Source organism: Amblyraja radiata, chromosome 23 (genome assembly GCF_010909765.2).
Source record: "Amblyraja radiata isolate CabotCenter1 chromosome 23, sAmbRad1.1.pri, whole genome shotgun sequence".
Taxonomy (NCBI): domain Eukaryota; kingdom Metazoa; phylum Chordata; class Chondrichthyes; order Rajiformes; family Rajidae; genus Amblyraja; species Amblyraja radiata.
In genome coordinates, this window is record NC_045978.1 from 18499635 (window position 1) to 18513097 (window position 13463).

General features: G+C 38.3%; 1 protein-coding gene across 2 annotated transcripts; it reads right to left on the minus strand.

Annotated features, from left to right (window-relative positions):
* Positions 1-428: 428 nt before the first annotated feature.
* On the minus strand, positions 429-12184 carry tnnc2 (troponin C2, fast skeletal type). 2 transcript variants are annotated; one of them, XM_033041643.1, is made up of 6 exons: positions 12051-12184; positions 5330-5387; positions 3629-3772; positions 3425-3539; positions 1030-1166; positions 429-905 (listed from the first exon to the last, which is right to left on the minus strand). In XM_033041643.1, exons 1-6 carry the CDS (start codon positions 12051-12053, stop codon positions 874-876), a joined length of 489 nt encoding a protein of 162 aa, XP_032897534.1. In that variant the 5' UTR covers positions 12054-12184; the 3' UTR covers positions 429-873. The 2 variants fall into 2 exon arrangements, with proteins under 2 accessions (XP_032897534.1, XP_032897535.1); XM_033041644.1 differs by lacking the exon at positions 12051-12184 and adding an exon at positions 9563-9696.
* Positions 12185-13463: the final 1279 nt, after the last annotated feature.

Genomic DNA, 13463 nt, shown 5'->3' on the forward strand with positions numbered 1-13463 from the left:
CTGCATAGATTCTCACCTTGACTCATCAATGATCCAGATAGTGATGGAACTAGTCATTAGTCCAGAAGTGGAGCAGAAGGTCAGATGTCCTTACGTTTGATATCTGTTGACAGCCGGCTACGGGTAGACTCAATCTTAATGGATAAGTTCAAATTTATTAACTTTCAACCAAATGTTTTCAGTACACACACCTTTAGAGTACCATTTTTTCTACTTCAAAATTGAATTGAATGCCGAATACTTTGTCATAAGCACTTGAACAAACGTTCATAAATACTGGAATAGTGTTCTACAGTCTGTGAAATACCAAGAGCTGGTTACCGAGACCTCTGGAAAGTTGCAATTGAACTTCAACACCTCTTGATAATTGAGAATAGTCACCTGGAAAATGTTAAGCATATTATGCATTCAATAAATGTGACAACAACTGACTCCAAAAATTGACATTAGCTTTATTAGGAAACAACTTGGAATATATGGTACTTTGTTCTAGGTTGCTGGCAAAATCATTAAGAGTTTCATACATAGAATTTTGTTCCTTCCCATGTATGGTCGAATTGCAATAACTATACTAGCAATCTTGATGTATAGCATTAGTCATGTCGAATAGACTTTGCATTCAATGCAGTGATCACGTTCCTTTCTGATGTCTAATCAATTAGCTGCAGTAGGGCATGAAAAATGTGGTATGAGGTGCAGCATAATGAACTATTCGTTGCAATTTATTTAAATGATTAATGTTTGTGATCTTGAGGCAAGGCCAAGCCAAAAACCAAAAGAAGTAATAGATTTTCATTTTGAGATAAAAGGTGACATTTTAAAAGGTTCCTTAAAGAAATGAGATGCCGACAGTTGTTGAGGAATGTTGGTCATTTACTGGACATTTTCCATCATCTTCAACCATTCTGGAAAGAACAGAAAGAAAGATAAAAGGTGTGTTTAAAAAATGCTTAATTTACATAGTAGAAAGAAATTAAATCTTTCAGCCAGAATTTTATTCATTCATATCATTTTGATAATTGTACACACCGTCAAAGTCTAGTTTTCCATCGTTGTTTTTGTCTCCCTCCTTCATGAGCTCATCAATTTCATCTTCTGTAACATGTTCTCCACCACTCATTAATATAGCTTTAAGCTCATCCCGCTCGATGAAACCATCAGCATTCCTGTGCACAAGATAAGTGTGTTAGCATGGATTAAGGCTGGTTGTTATGGAAAAGAGTCTCAATAAATAAGTAATTTGCTCCAAAGAATGCACATCCAACGTGTTTAGGTGTTTGTGATAGCACGACCCTCTCATCCAAGCAACTAACCTCATGGATCTCTTCTGGACTACTTCCTATGCAAGTATTGCCTTTCTTAAATAAGAAACCAAAGAAGGCTAGAAGGGTATAATTAGTGGTGCCCAAGGTACTATTATTGGCTCACAATTATTTGCTATCTATATTAATGACGAGGAGCAGTAAAGGGTTAGATATCCAAGTATTCTAAGCACATGAAAATAGGTGGAAGGGTATGTTATAATGAGGATATTTGGACCCTGCAGCAGGATATAGAAAGATTGAGTGAGTGAAAATCTGGCAATTGGAGTTTAATTGAAGAAAGTGTGAGATCATGCACTTTGCGAAAAGGAATCAAAAGGAAAACTATTATCTAAATGCAGAGGATTCAAAATAATGCAATTTAGGGTTCTCATGCATGAATCACAAAATATTAGCAGGCAGGTTCAACTGGAACTTGGGTATGTGGCTTTTATGCAAGAAGGTTGGTGTAGAGAAGCATTGTAACTAATGTAAAGCATGTTGGTGAGGCCACACCTGGAACACTATATACAGTTTTAGTCCCTTACTTAAGAAAGAGTATACTCACATTGGCAGTAGTTCAGAAGAGATTTACTAGGCTAGTTCCCCAGATGAAAGGATCATCCTTTGGAAAACAGCTAAAGAAGTTGAATATTCTCTGGAGTTTAAGAGAATGAGGGGTAGGCTTACTGAAACATAAGATCCAAAGGAGGCATTTACAGGGTACATGATGTTTTCACTCATAAGAGAGTCGTGGATTAGCAGACATGGTTAGCGGATAAGGAAATAGTCATTTGAACTGAGATATATTGGAATTCCTTCTTCAGTCAGTCTCTGGAATTCTCTATCCTGGAGAATTGTAAGGAATCTATCTCTGGGGAGATTCAAAGAGGAGCTACATATATTTTTTGAAAGAATGGGGAATCGAGAACTATAAAGAACTGGAATAGATGTGCTTAAACCTAGGGCATATTGGTCATAATGATATTGAAGGTCGAGTGGCCTGAAGGGGCTGATTTTACAATGTTATTTGCCTTGGAAGTTAGCAGATGAGAAAAGACCCAGGTCTTCTCACTTGAGCTCTAGTAATCATATGACACTGATAACAGTCAATGGTTAAGCATATTAATATTTTTTACCTATTATTCTGCAACTAAACCTAGACATTTTTACTAACATAGTCCACTAATCCAGAGCTTGGAAACTATAGATTTAAAGGCAATGTTACTTCCATGCATGTTACATTTGTTATATCATGCTGGAAGTTATTGAAATTGGTAATCCCAAAATGTTATGCCATTGAACATAGCACCCATATTCTTGGTATTTCACATGGTTATTGTTGAAGGATTGATGAATATATGATGAATACTGATAACCCATTTGTTAGCTTTAGGGCAGTAGAAAATCTATCTCGATGATGGAAATGTAAAATAAGTCATAAATTGCTGGATATGTTGGAAACCGAACAATCATTAAGTCTCTCAATTGTCTCACATAATATGTCCTTTTCCAGCTATGTCATAAACCAGCCTTCAATTCCTGGGGCACCAGCTGTTCCCCAGAACTATAGCAATCTAGCAACCTATCAATCCAATCCTCACTGGTTATAGTCAATATTTCCCCTTCATTCTGTTTTTTGATGGAAGGATGTTTTAAAATGCTCCCAACAATTCATAACATGCCTGAATCAATAATGCAGAGTAATGGAAATGTGAATTTACACATGGCTCTGAAAGTTTCATGTTATTCACACATGCAATCCATGGAGGAGAAGCTTGCACATATAGCATAAGATATTTGTCATTGAGCTTTAATAAGATTTTGGATGCAACAAAGGCACTTCCAGATCAATGTGGGCCTATCAGTTTTCAAGGATCAGGTAAAATACCAATTCTCATATTGGTCTGGACCCACATGATTGATGAGGCCAATATGTTTTCTCTCAGTTACTTGTAACTTTCCTATACAAAATAATGACAATTACTTTTCTCCCAGTGACCACAGGCCAACATATTTCTCTTCTTGGCCAGAGAAGCAACAAGGAATTTAGAAATCTAAATATTCTACTAAAATTAGGATTGTTTTTTTAATCTACCTGGGAATTAAAAAGTCAAACTCACTGATCAAATATGCGAAAGAATTCTGCCAACTCTTCTTCAGATTTGCCTTTTGCCTCCTCTTTCATTTGGCGCACCATCATCACCAAGAACTCTTCAAAGTCGATGGTACCGCTTCCTGAGATAAATAAGCAATTATAGTAAAACGACTTGAAGAAAAAGAGCACATTTGCAAGTGCAAGGTGCTATTAACAATTGCAATCTTACCATCTTCATCCACTTCCTCAATAATGGCATCTAATTCTTCTCTGGTCGGAGTTTGCCCCAGGATTTTCATGACTTGTCCCAACTCCTTGGTGCTAATGTCACCACCACCATCAATATCAAACATGTCGAATGCGGCCTTAAACTCTGGAGAGAAATACAAATAATTGGATCACATCATTTGCTTTGTTCGAAAGGATTATTGAGCACAGTGGAGACACGAGATAATGCACATGCTTAGATCTGGTGCAAAAAAAAACAAACTCAGTGAGTCAAGCAGCTGAAGCAGAGAGATAGAAGCAAAGAAGTCGATGTTTTGGGTTGCATCAGGACTGACGATGTAAAGGGAGATGACCGACCACTCTAGGAATGCACATTCTTGCACATTTTGCATGTGCTGAAAATGTATGCCAATTTTAAAAGTCATCTGTATCAACATGCCTCATTTATATTATCCTCAAAAGTGAAATTTTGAATGTTCAGTAATTAAATTGGATCTCTTTCTCTTGGTGCCTCATTCAGGAAGATGTCAAGATAACCACATTGTGTCAAGCTCTTTAATACAACTAACTGGTCATGAGTAGTCTCATCTGACTTTTGGTTTCAGACACCAAATTTGTAACTTTCCATGTTTTCCATGGGCAATTGATGGTTCTAAAAATCTCTCCATCAACTCATTGAATAAGAAGTATATCTGAGCCCATCTCTATAAATGAAATCATAAAGCATCTTTGATTTGAAATTTTCTTGAGACAATTAAAACAAACATTGACTTTGTTACTCTCTTACAGGTGTTGCCTGATTACTGAGTACTTCCAATATTTTATGCTATAAAAATCATTGTTTTCTTCTATCATTGTGTGGTGGCATTTTACACCTACTCTCAATTTCATCTGTTTTGTTTCCTTCAGCTCTCTTCACTCTGCCTGAAGACCAAAAGACTCTCAAGGTTGGTCATGGGCTTCATGACTCCTAATATATCCAATGTGAGTCCGAACTGCAACTTTGCATTATTCCCATTGTAACTGTTGTAGGGTTTAACTAGACAACCCTAAGCACTAACCTATAATTCTTACATCTTATATCTATATTCTTGTCTATTTGCTTCCAATATGCAAGTTGAAGTAACTGTGACTTGCCCTACCACCAACAGTATACAGCTACTTGATGCCTTCATTATTTAAAGCCTCCTATTTTTTAATATTTAATTGTTGCCTGTATTATGTATATACCCCTTGTGGGCTCATCTTAAAATAATATATATATTAATATATTAAAAACACCTGAGGCTCCAAGAGGCATCCTTGGGATGCACACAAACTAACAACATTTCACACATGATTAAATCATTTCATACATGTTATATTGATTTACATAACTACAGCCTACAGGTCAGAAGTGTGTACCTAGAATCTTTTACGAGATAACCCATCCACTAGACATTCCCTCTGAGAGTTCAGCATTCTTTCAGTACTGTACTGAGGTGGAGCCTAAGGCCACATCCTTCTGACTGATGATGAAAATGCTATCCATAGTCTGAAGCAAAAGGTTCAAGATTTTAATGCACTAATTCCAACAATTCTGATAACATGCAACACCGCATGAAGTGTGATTCACAGCATCCAACCTGAAAGTGAAATATGTACTCTTACTCTTGAATTGTTATTAAAATATTTAGCCAACTTTAATTTCTCTTCCACTCACCAGCGATCATTTCCTCGCTGAGGTAAGACCTCGCATCTGCTTGTTGTTCCGTCATTGGCTGAAAGAGAAGAGAAACGTTTTAAAAACATTGTCTACATAGTGTACCTTGAGATATGTATACTCGATTCAGAGCTGAGCTAGAAATAATATGTACAGTGATTTTCCAAGTAAGATAAAAACAAATCAACACAACTGATGCATTGCTTTTTAAACATGTGTTCTGATACCAATGTGAAATTTCGGAAGTGTTTCGGAGGCCAGGAGCAGCACAGTTGTGCAGTCAATACAGCCACTACGTCACGGCGAGAGATCTGGATTCACTCCTGACCTTTGGTATTGTTTGTGTGGAGTTTGGATGCTCTTGCAGTTACTATATGGGTTTCATCCCATTTTCCTCACAAATTCCAAAGATATAAGGGTTGATAGGTTAACTAGCCGCTGTAAATTGTTCCTAATTCATGGGTGAGTGGTAGAATTTAGGGGAGAGTTGATGACAATATGCAAAGAATAAAGAATTAGAATAATTTAGTTTAGTTTAGAAATACAGCATGGAAACAGGCCCTTCAGCAAGTCCACGCTGACATTCGATCACCCATTTCCAATAGTTCTATGTTATCCCACTTTCTCATCCACTCCCTACACACTAGAGGCAATTCACATAGTCCAATTAATCTTTAAACCCGCAAGTCTTTGGGATGCAGGAAGAAACCCGAGCATCTGAAGGATATTCACACAGTCACAAGGAGAACGTGTAAACTCCACACAGACAGGATCGAATCCCGGGTTTCTGGTGCTGTGAGGTAGCAGCTCTATCAGCTGCACCACTGTGCCATCTTTAAGCAATGGGATTGGTGTAAATGCCTGGTTGGTGGTCAGCATGAACTCGGTGGGCCAGACTGCCTATTCCTGTGCTATATGACACTGGGACAAAGATACATTTATGCTCAATTCTGGTGGATCGAATATCCATTAAACATCTATGTTGACCTTTATTCTACTCCTTTGCCTTTATTCTACTCCATTTAACTCTATGCTCTCATTGAAAAGAAACAAATGATTGCATGAAGCCACATTGAACAATCTAATAGGAGGTGATCTGTTGAACCTTGATCCTAGGTTTATCCAGTAGTAAAAGTTATCTGGTCATGCTCCTCTTCACAGCAAGAATCTGCCGAAGTCAGATGAAGTTCTTCGTCTGATGTCCTCCCAAAATATTCAACTATTGTTTTACATGTTTCAGATGCTGATGAGACCCAATGTGCTGTTTTAGTACCTTATCTTTTTTTTTTTTTCAGCTTCCAGTATGGATGGAACAATAGTTCAATCCTTCAAGGTAAATGCAGATAAACCTATCATTTAGATTAAGGTTGATGTGCATCTCAACAGGTTTCCTTTTCATCTGAGTGACAATTCATGAGATTTTTGAACTCTGTATTCTGCCAGCTACTGCCTGCAATTCACTCTAATCCTTAAACTATTTCCGAATGGACATAACATTCTTCTGTTTACCCTGTTTAAACCAGTTATGATCTCATGCCCCTCTATCAAACCTTCTCTAACCTTCCTTATTTCATGCTGACAGACGTACAGGTATGTAGGTTAATTGTCTTGGTGAATGTGTAAAATTGTCCCTAGTGTGTGTAGGATAGTGTTAATGTGCGGGGATCGTTGGTCGGTGCAGACTCTGTGGGCCGAAGGGCCTGTTTCCGCACTGTATCTCTAAACTTAAATCTAACCCTAAACAGCCCAGCTTTCCTAGCCTAATCTTGTGGCCGAACATGAAAATTAAAAATTTGTGGATGCTGGGCATCTGAAACAAAAGAGCAGGAAACACTCAGCAGATCAGGCAGCATCTGTGGAGAGAAACAGTCAACAGTACAGGTTGATGAACCTTTATAAGGACCAATGACCAGAAAACATATCTTTGTTTCTCTTTTCACAGATGCTGCCAAATCTATTGAGTATTTCCAATACTGACTGGTCATGCTACATTGAAAACACTTGTTTCTAGAACTGATTGAATGAGTTTTTTTGCAGTTAGGTTTCAGAATTGGGCACAATTCTCACAACAGCCAATTTGCATGCAAATTCAATATACCTTCAAATTGTTAGTAACTCAATGCTTTGATGCATGACTCTCAGAATCCATATATAAAACTAATTACTCAATCAACCTACCTTGGTCTATACCAGATCCTATACAGAAGAACCTGAATATATTGACTCTCCTTTTTGTATCTGTTAAAGCGTATCACTTTATACTTATGTATCACATTTTAACTGCCGTTTATCTGTCTATGGCCCTTTGCAACATATTACTATCTCCGTCCTTATTCATCACTTTTCTTACTTTTGCGTCATCTGCAAATTTGAACATTTTCCTCTGCCACTCGTCCCTAAGTCAATAGTAGATATGAGATATGCTCCCAAGATTGATCACTGGGGAACACGTCTGTCCACCATTGTCATGTCTGAAAAACAATTTACCACCACATTTTGCTTTGTTCATCAATCTTGGAATCCCTAATTCTATCGAGTCCATAATTCCACAGGGCTCATATCTGCTAACCAGTCTTTTATATAGGAATGTCTTCTAAATGTTTATGTGGACACACCAACTGCAATTCCTTCATGATATATCGTTCTTGCATCTTCAAATAAGAAAATCAATCTGGTTACTCCAATGAGAATAATTTTAACAAATCTGGATGTTTGTCTCCTCAAAATTTTTTGAGTCAATTCTTTTAATTCCCAGATTACTGTTAATGTTTACCTATTGTTTGAACGCATGTTTAATAGGAGTTGGCAGTGTCGCGGTAAGTTGGTAGTTCTGAATGTCATGTGATGTTCCTGAAGCACTGCAGTTTATTTCCCTGGCATGTTTAATTTTGAAACGATATTCTGTACTTTCTCAGAAAAGCAAATTCTCCTTTGCAAGATCTACATAGTACCTGGTATATTCATGTACCAAAAACCAATGAGTATGCCACATTTATGGTTTATAGCCCAGGACTGGTTTCTTACTGCCAAGCAAATTCAATACAAGGCAGTGAATCCCATAATCTATCAGATCACTGCTCAATCTTAGATCAGTATCTGCTGCAGCCAAGGAGCCTCTGCTTCTATAAATGGTAGTTCTCACAGCAGAGTCTGCGACTAAATTTAGCATAGGGCATGGCAGTACATCTTATAACCTTTTAAAGATTCTCCCTTCCACCTTTCAGACACACCAGAGAACGGTTAGCTGCTGCTTCTTCTATTACATTTGGCCTAATTCCAATGCAATGCATAATGCTCTTGGTGGTCTGCACGTAAAAGAGATCAATAAAAATAATCCAATAACCGAATGAGTGCTTTTTAAATTACATTCGCTTCAGCGATCCAATGTATAATACATAATTTAAGGACTATGAACACCGACGACGTTTAATGCCATTCTCACGATGCCAAAGGAAATAAAGACGCCATGCTTAACGCAATAGACAGGTGTGCAGGTGCAGAAAGCGAGCAATTCGTAACGGTGGATGCCTGATCAGAATGAAGCAACGGTATGTGGTATAGTCGGCATCAAAGTTTGTCCCTTCATTTTAAATAAACTGACTGATCTGTGCATTAGTACCAGTTAACCATTTACTTTCTCACGCCCTTGAGTACTTTCCGGACAAGTAACAATTTATCTCATTTCTGAAAAAGCGCCACACAAATCAGTTACGCAGTGAGGAAGAGAATGAATTATTAATCTGAAAATAATTTGATGGATAAATTAATCAAAAATATATTCACTGTCTGAATATAAAATTACAAATTCATATTGCCAATGCACGGTACCAGGCAAAGCATACTTCCTTGAACTTGAATTTCAAGATTGCAATCCACTTGAAATAAACTTCAGAGAATTTGTTGAAGATTGAAAACCAGTGCTTCTTGCCGACGACTTTGCTTAATGTACACCTTACACACCACGCAAACTGTATATCCGATGAACGTCTACGAATTCAGCACATAAATCCCAAAGTACACAAGGCTTTCCCGTCTTGAGGTTGCTTCTAGGCAATCAGAATATGCCGGGGTGATCCGTTACTTATCTGACCAAAGGACGATTTGCGTTGCTGTTATTTTGAAGTACGTAGAAAACAACATCAAATGTGTAGATTTCATCAATAAGATGTTGAAATAAAACCCTCCCAAGTTATTCCAACCCTAGATTATTACGAACAGAGAGTGTTTTCTTACCTCAGCCTTTATTTTTTGACAACCTCTACTTCTGACTTCGGCAGCAGCAACAATATGAATGTCACTTGGTCTGTAAATGTACCTTAGTGAAATAGCCGACGTCGGCTTTCTTCAACAGCAAATCAGCTCAGGGTAAGAATAAAATATTGCGCTGACTACGCAGTAAAAATGCAGGAAGCAAAGTGTGGAACTGAGAACTTCCGGATCACCCCACAATAATTTACGATATGTCGCTTGAGATGCAATGTTAGCCCCCTCCCCTTGTCGAGAAACCAGCCTCGTTTTACGCAGCTACTCGATTCTCGATTGATTGAAATCCGTGGGCGTTTATGTTGAGCGGTTGCAAACCTATTGCTGGGAGTTTCCACCTGGTGAGTTGGGTTGAAAGCACTTCATCATTGCCCATTAACAATGCTTCACTGCCCAATGGACAATATACATGGCTCATGTTATTCATTCGGTGTCTAATATTTGAAAGTGACCAGCAATTATTGTATGTTTAAGAAAGAACTGCAGATGCTGGAAAAATCGAAGGTAGGTAAAATTGCTGGAGAAACTCAGCGGGTGAGGCAGCATCTATGGAGCGAAGGAAAAGGTGACGCTTTAGGTCGAGATATGTTGATATAGACAGGTACATGATGGGTCATCATGAGTGAAGTGGGCCGAACTACCCGTGTCTGTACTTTACGTTCTATCAAATACATTTTGTCGGAATACGCTCAAGAGTGGTCCAAATGAAAATATTTAATAACAGTTGTGTGTGAGAAATCCGCCAATAGTTTACTTTGAAGGCATAAGAAACTGCAGATGCTGGAATCTTGAGCAAAACACGAAGTGCTGAAGCAACTCAGCGGGTCAAGAAGCATTTGTGGAGGGAATGGACAGTCGACGTTTCGGTCTGGGCCTGAAGAAGGACCCTGATCCGAAACGTTACTGCCCATTCCCTCCACAGGTACTGCCCGACCCTCAGAGTTCCTCCAGCACTCTGTGTTTTGCAATAATTTACTGTGGTTTGTTTCAGTTGCATGGCAATATGAAAGGCAATAAAGTCTACAAATCAGACGATTCCGAGTCGAAGATTCACTAGATATCACAAACTCAAGTGATTGACTTAGCAGGACGGTCTTGCAATGAAATAATATATCATATATTTTTAACTGGAAGAATTAATCGACTCCATATAGGGGATATTCAGCCGGGCAATGACACTCCTCCAGCAGAGGTTTAAATTAGTGGTGAGACAGCCGGCAGTTTGAAATGATCAGCAAATTTGGTTATACGTTGTCTGACTTCATTGGCCATAGCCCAGATCTAAGACTTTATCCCGTCAGTAAAGCAATTATTATTTTTGCGCCTATTTATTTTTCTCTCAATCCATAAAAAGGATTGTCAATGTTTTTAGCGGAGTTGTAACTCATAACACTGCAGCGTTATTTAATCTCATTTGGGGAGAACGGAATAAAATTAAGACAGGTGAATTTTGAAATTGGACAGTTGAAATATACAACAACATTTCCACAATACAAACTGGTTCAGCGTCTTGCGCTTTTCCTGCCAACATCTCGAAATCTGCCAGCCCATTAAAGGAGGCGAAGGCGGAAAACTCCAAGCTCCCAGATGAGCGACTCTCTCAACGCAGAAACTTTAGTCATCGGAATGTGCCTCGTAAGTGAAGGCGCCCTCCTATTCACTCTATTTATAACGCGAGACCTCGACTTTTCTCTGCTTCGGTTGCTCTTGCATGCACAACTGTTGGGCTGGAGCTCTTGAACAAGTCACAGTGCAAAGACTCAGAGCAAATGGGGAAAATTTCTGATTATCTTTTTTTTTTTTTTTCAAATTTATCATGCTGTTAGGGCTTTGAAATGTTGACTTTGGAGGCTGTACCAAGCTGAAGATTTTGTTTTCTCTTATGGCAGTTTCCTTTGTAACTCAAGTTGTCTGAAAAAAGATTTAAATAAATTTCATTTTAAACCTAGATGGCTATACTCTTAAATGTGTCTACTCTCATGTAATTTGCAAATTTTACAAACATCCTGCATATCCAGTTTACTTTTCCCTAAAAACAATGAAGGCTACTCAGGTGAAAACCAGCCGTCGTCTCTGCCATTTTGTCATCAGGCGGTTCTACGGAACCTGATTTCAGGTAATACTAATTTCTTCATGTCGTGATAAGCGCCAGGCGCCCGTGGCTGTTTATTGCCTTCAAATCCCCTTTTCGGTTACTTGTCTGAATTGAATGCCGAATAATTCCTTTCTGTTGATAATTTTCTATTTGAAATAGCTTTGAAAATAGTTTTGCAATACTATTTGAATACTTCCGCTTGTGCATAGTCACGTCCCTTTCAGTATTTAAAATATATATTTATAACTGTATATTATTATATACGACACAGGAGCTATTTCTTACACTCTGGGTGAGATTAGCATGATGCTGAAAGTAATGAAACAACACACTGGAAACATTAATTTAATGACTTTTGCTTACCATTGTCCTGGTTTATTAAGGCGGCACAGAAACTCAGATAAAATGAAACTCCTCTTCTCCACAATTCCCACTTGAAAGCTAGTCTTTTTTGGGCTCAGCTTTTAACTTGCCCATTTTCTTTAATTAGCCGAATGCCCAGTGAGCTTTCAGGATCTGTGATCTTGTTTTCTGAAAAGCCAATAGTGAGATTGTCACTCGGGCACGTGTTCCCTTTTTACAACCAAATGAGGGAGGGCTCTGTGTAAAAAAAATTATACAAAGTGCCCGATTGAGGCCAAATCCCGGAGCATCTCAGGTATGTGACTGTGTTTCTGAAGAGCCATTCTGCAAGCTACTATATGAGTCCAGTTTAACGTTTTATATATCATTCACTGTGTGGCTTGCTTCCCCGTGCATTGTAACGTGCATCATCAGTTGTTAGTATGCATACACTCTTGGCGCCGAGAACCATAGATAAACTCATTCTCAGATCTTTTTGTAAAAAAAAACTTTCTATTCAATCATTCCAGAGATCAAAAAGTGGCAACCCCCCCCCCCCCCCCCCCCCCCCCCCTCTCATTGTTCTCCTGGGAACATTGTGAGAACATTTCAGCCAACATTCTGCCAGAGTTCTGCAGTTGTGTTCCTTTTATGTTTCTGAATAAAAATATAGAATGCTACAAAGATTTAATGTCATGGTTAGCATTGCGGCCATTCGCAAAACGGCTCCAATAAATCTCCGTTGCAAACTATACTGAACTCCTTCAGAGCTGTGATATGGTAACATTGGATTGAAAATGGGTATGTTTATTATAAAGCAAACTGCACAATTGCTCGATGTCCATTGAGGATTTGAGGTAATATTATTAAACTGGCGGATGCAAGCATTTGCCTCCTTCGTCTCAGCGAGGTCTTAAAGAAGAAAGCTCCTTCAGTCGAAACAGGGAATCATACTTTTAACTCAGGGATCAATCACCGAGAACATTGAGAACGGTGCTCTTCAATTTAATGATAAAAATGCTTATATAATTGTGCCTCTGAAATGGTCAATAGTTTTAGTGCGGACCAAAAAGCTGTTACACTTTTCTCAAAATGCATCATTTTCAATCAGGCGGTTAAAAAAAAACATGTTTTTAGAACATTCCTTTATTGAGAATAACTATGAAAATTTGGATGAAAATTATCAAACTACAGTGAGCTACCATTTAACGAACAAATAGCATCTGAAGAAACGTCACCCATTTCTTATCTCCAGAGATGCTGCCTGTCCCGCTGAGTTACCCCAGCATTTTGTGCCATACATTCGAATAGCATCACATCTGTATTTTGATTTTGATGCAAAATTAGTACCGCAGTCCCTAAGCACTTTATTTTCTTGTATTATTAATTACGATGCGGGATAATAGATGTCAACAAAGTTAATGATAATTCCCT

What these genes read in the sequence shown, in the direction of transcription:
- tnnc2 (XM_033041643.1), bottom strand. An exon ending in TGAGGAAGTGGATGAAGATG is followed by an intron (nt 3,540 to 3,628) that starts GTAAGATTGCAA and finishes TATTTATCTCAG; the next exon opens with GAAGCGGTACCATCGACTTT. An exon ending in TTCTTTCGCATATTTGATCA is followed by an intron (nt 1,167 to 3,424) that starts GTGAGTTTGACT and finishes TCTTGTGCACAG; the next exon opens with GAATGCTGATGGTTTCATCG.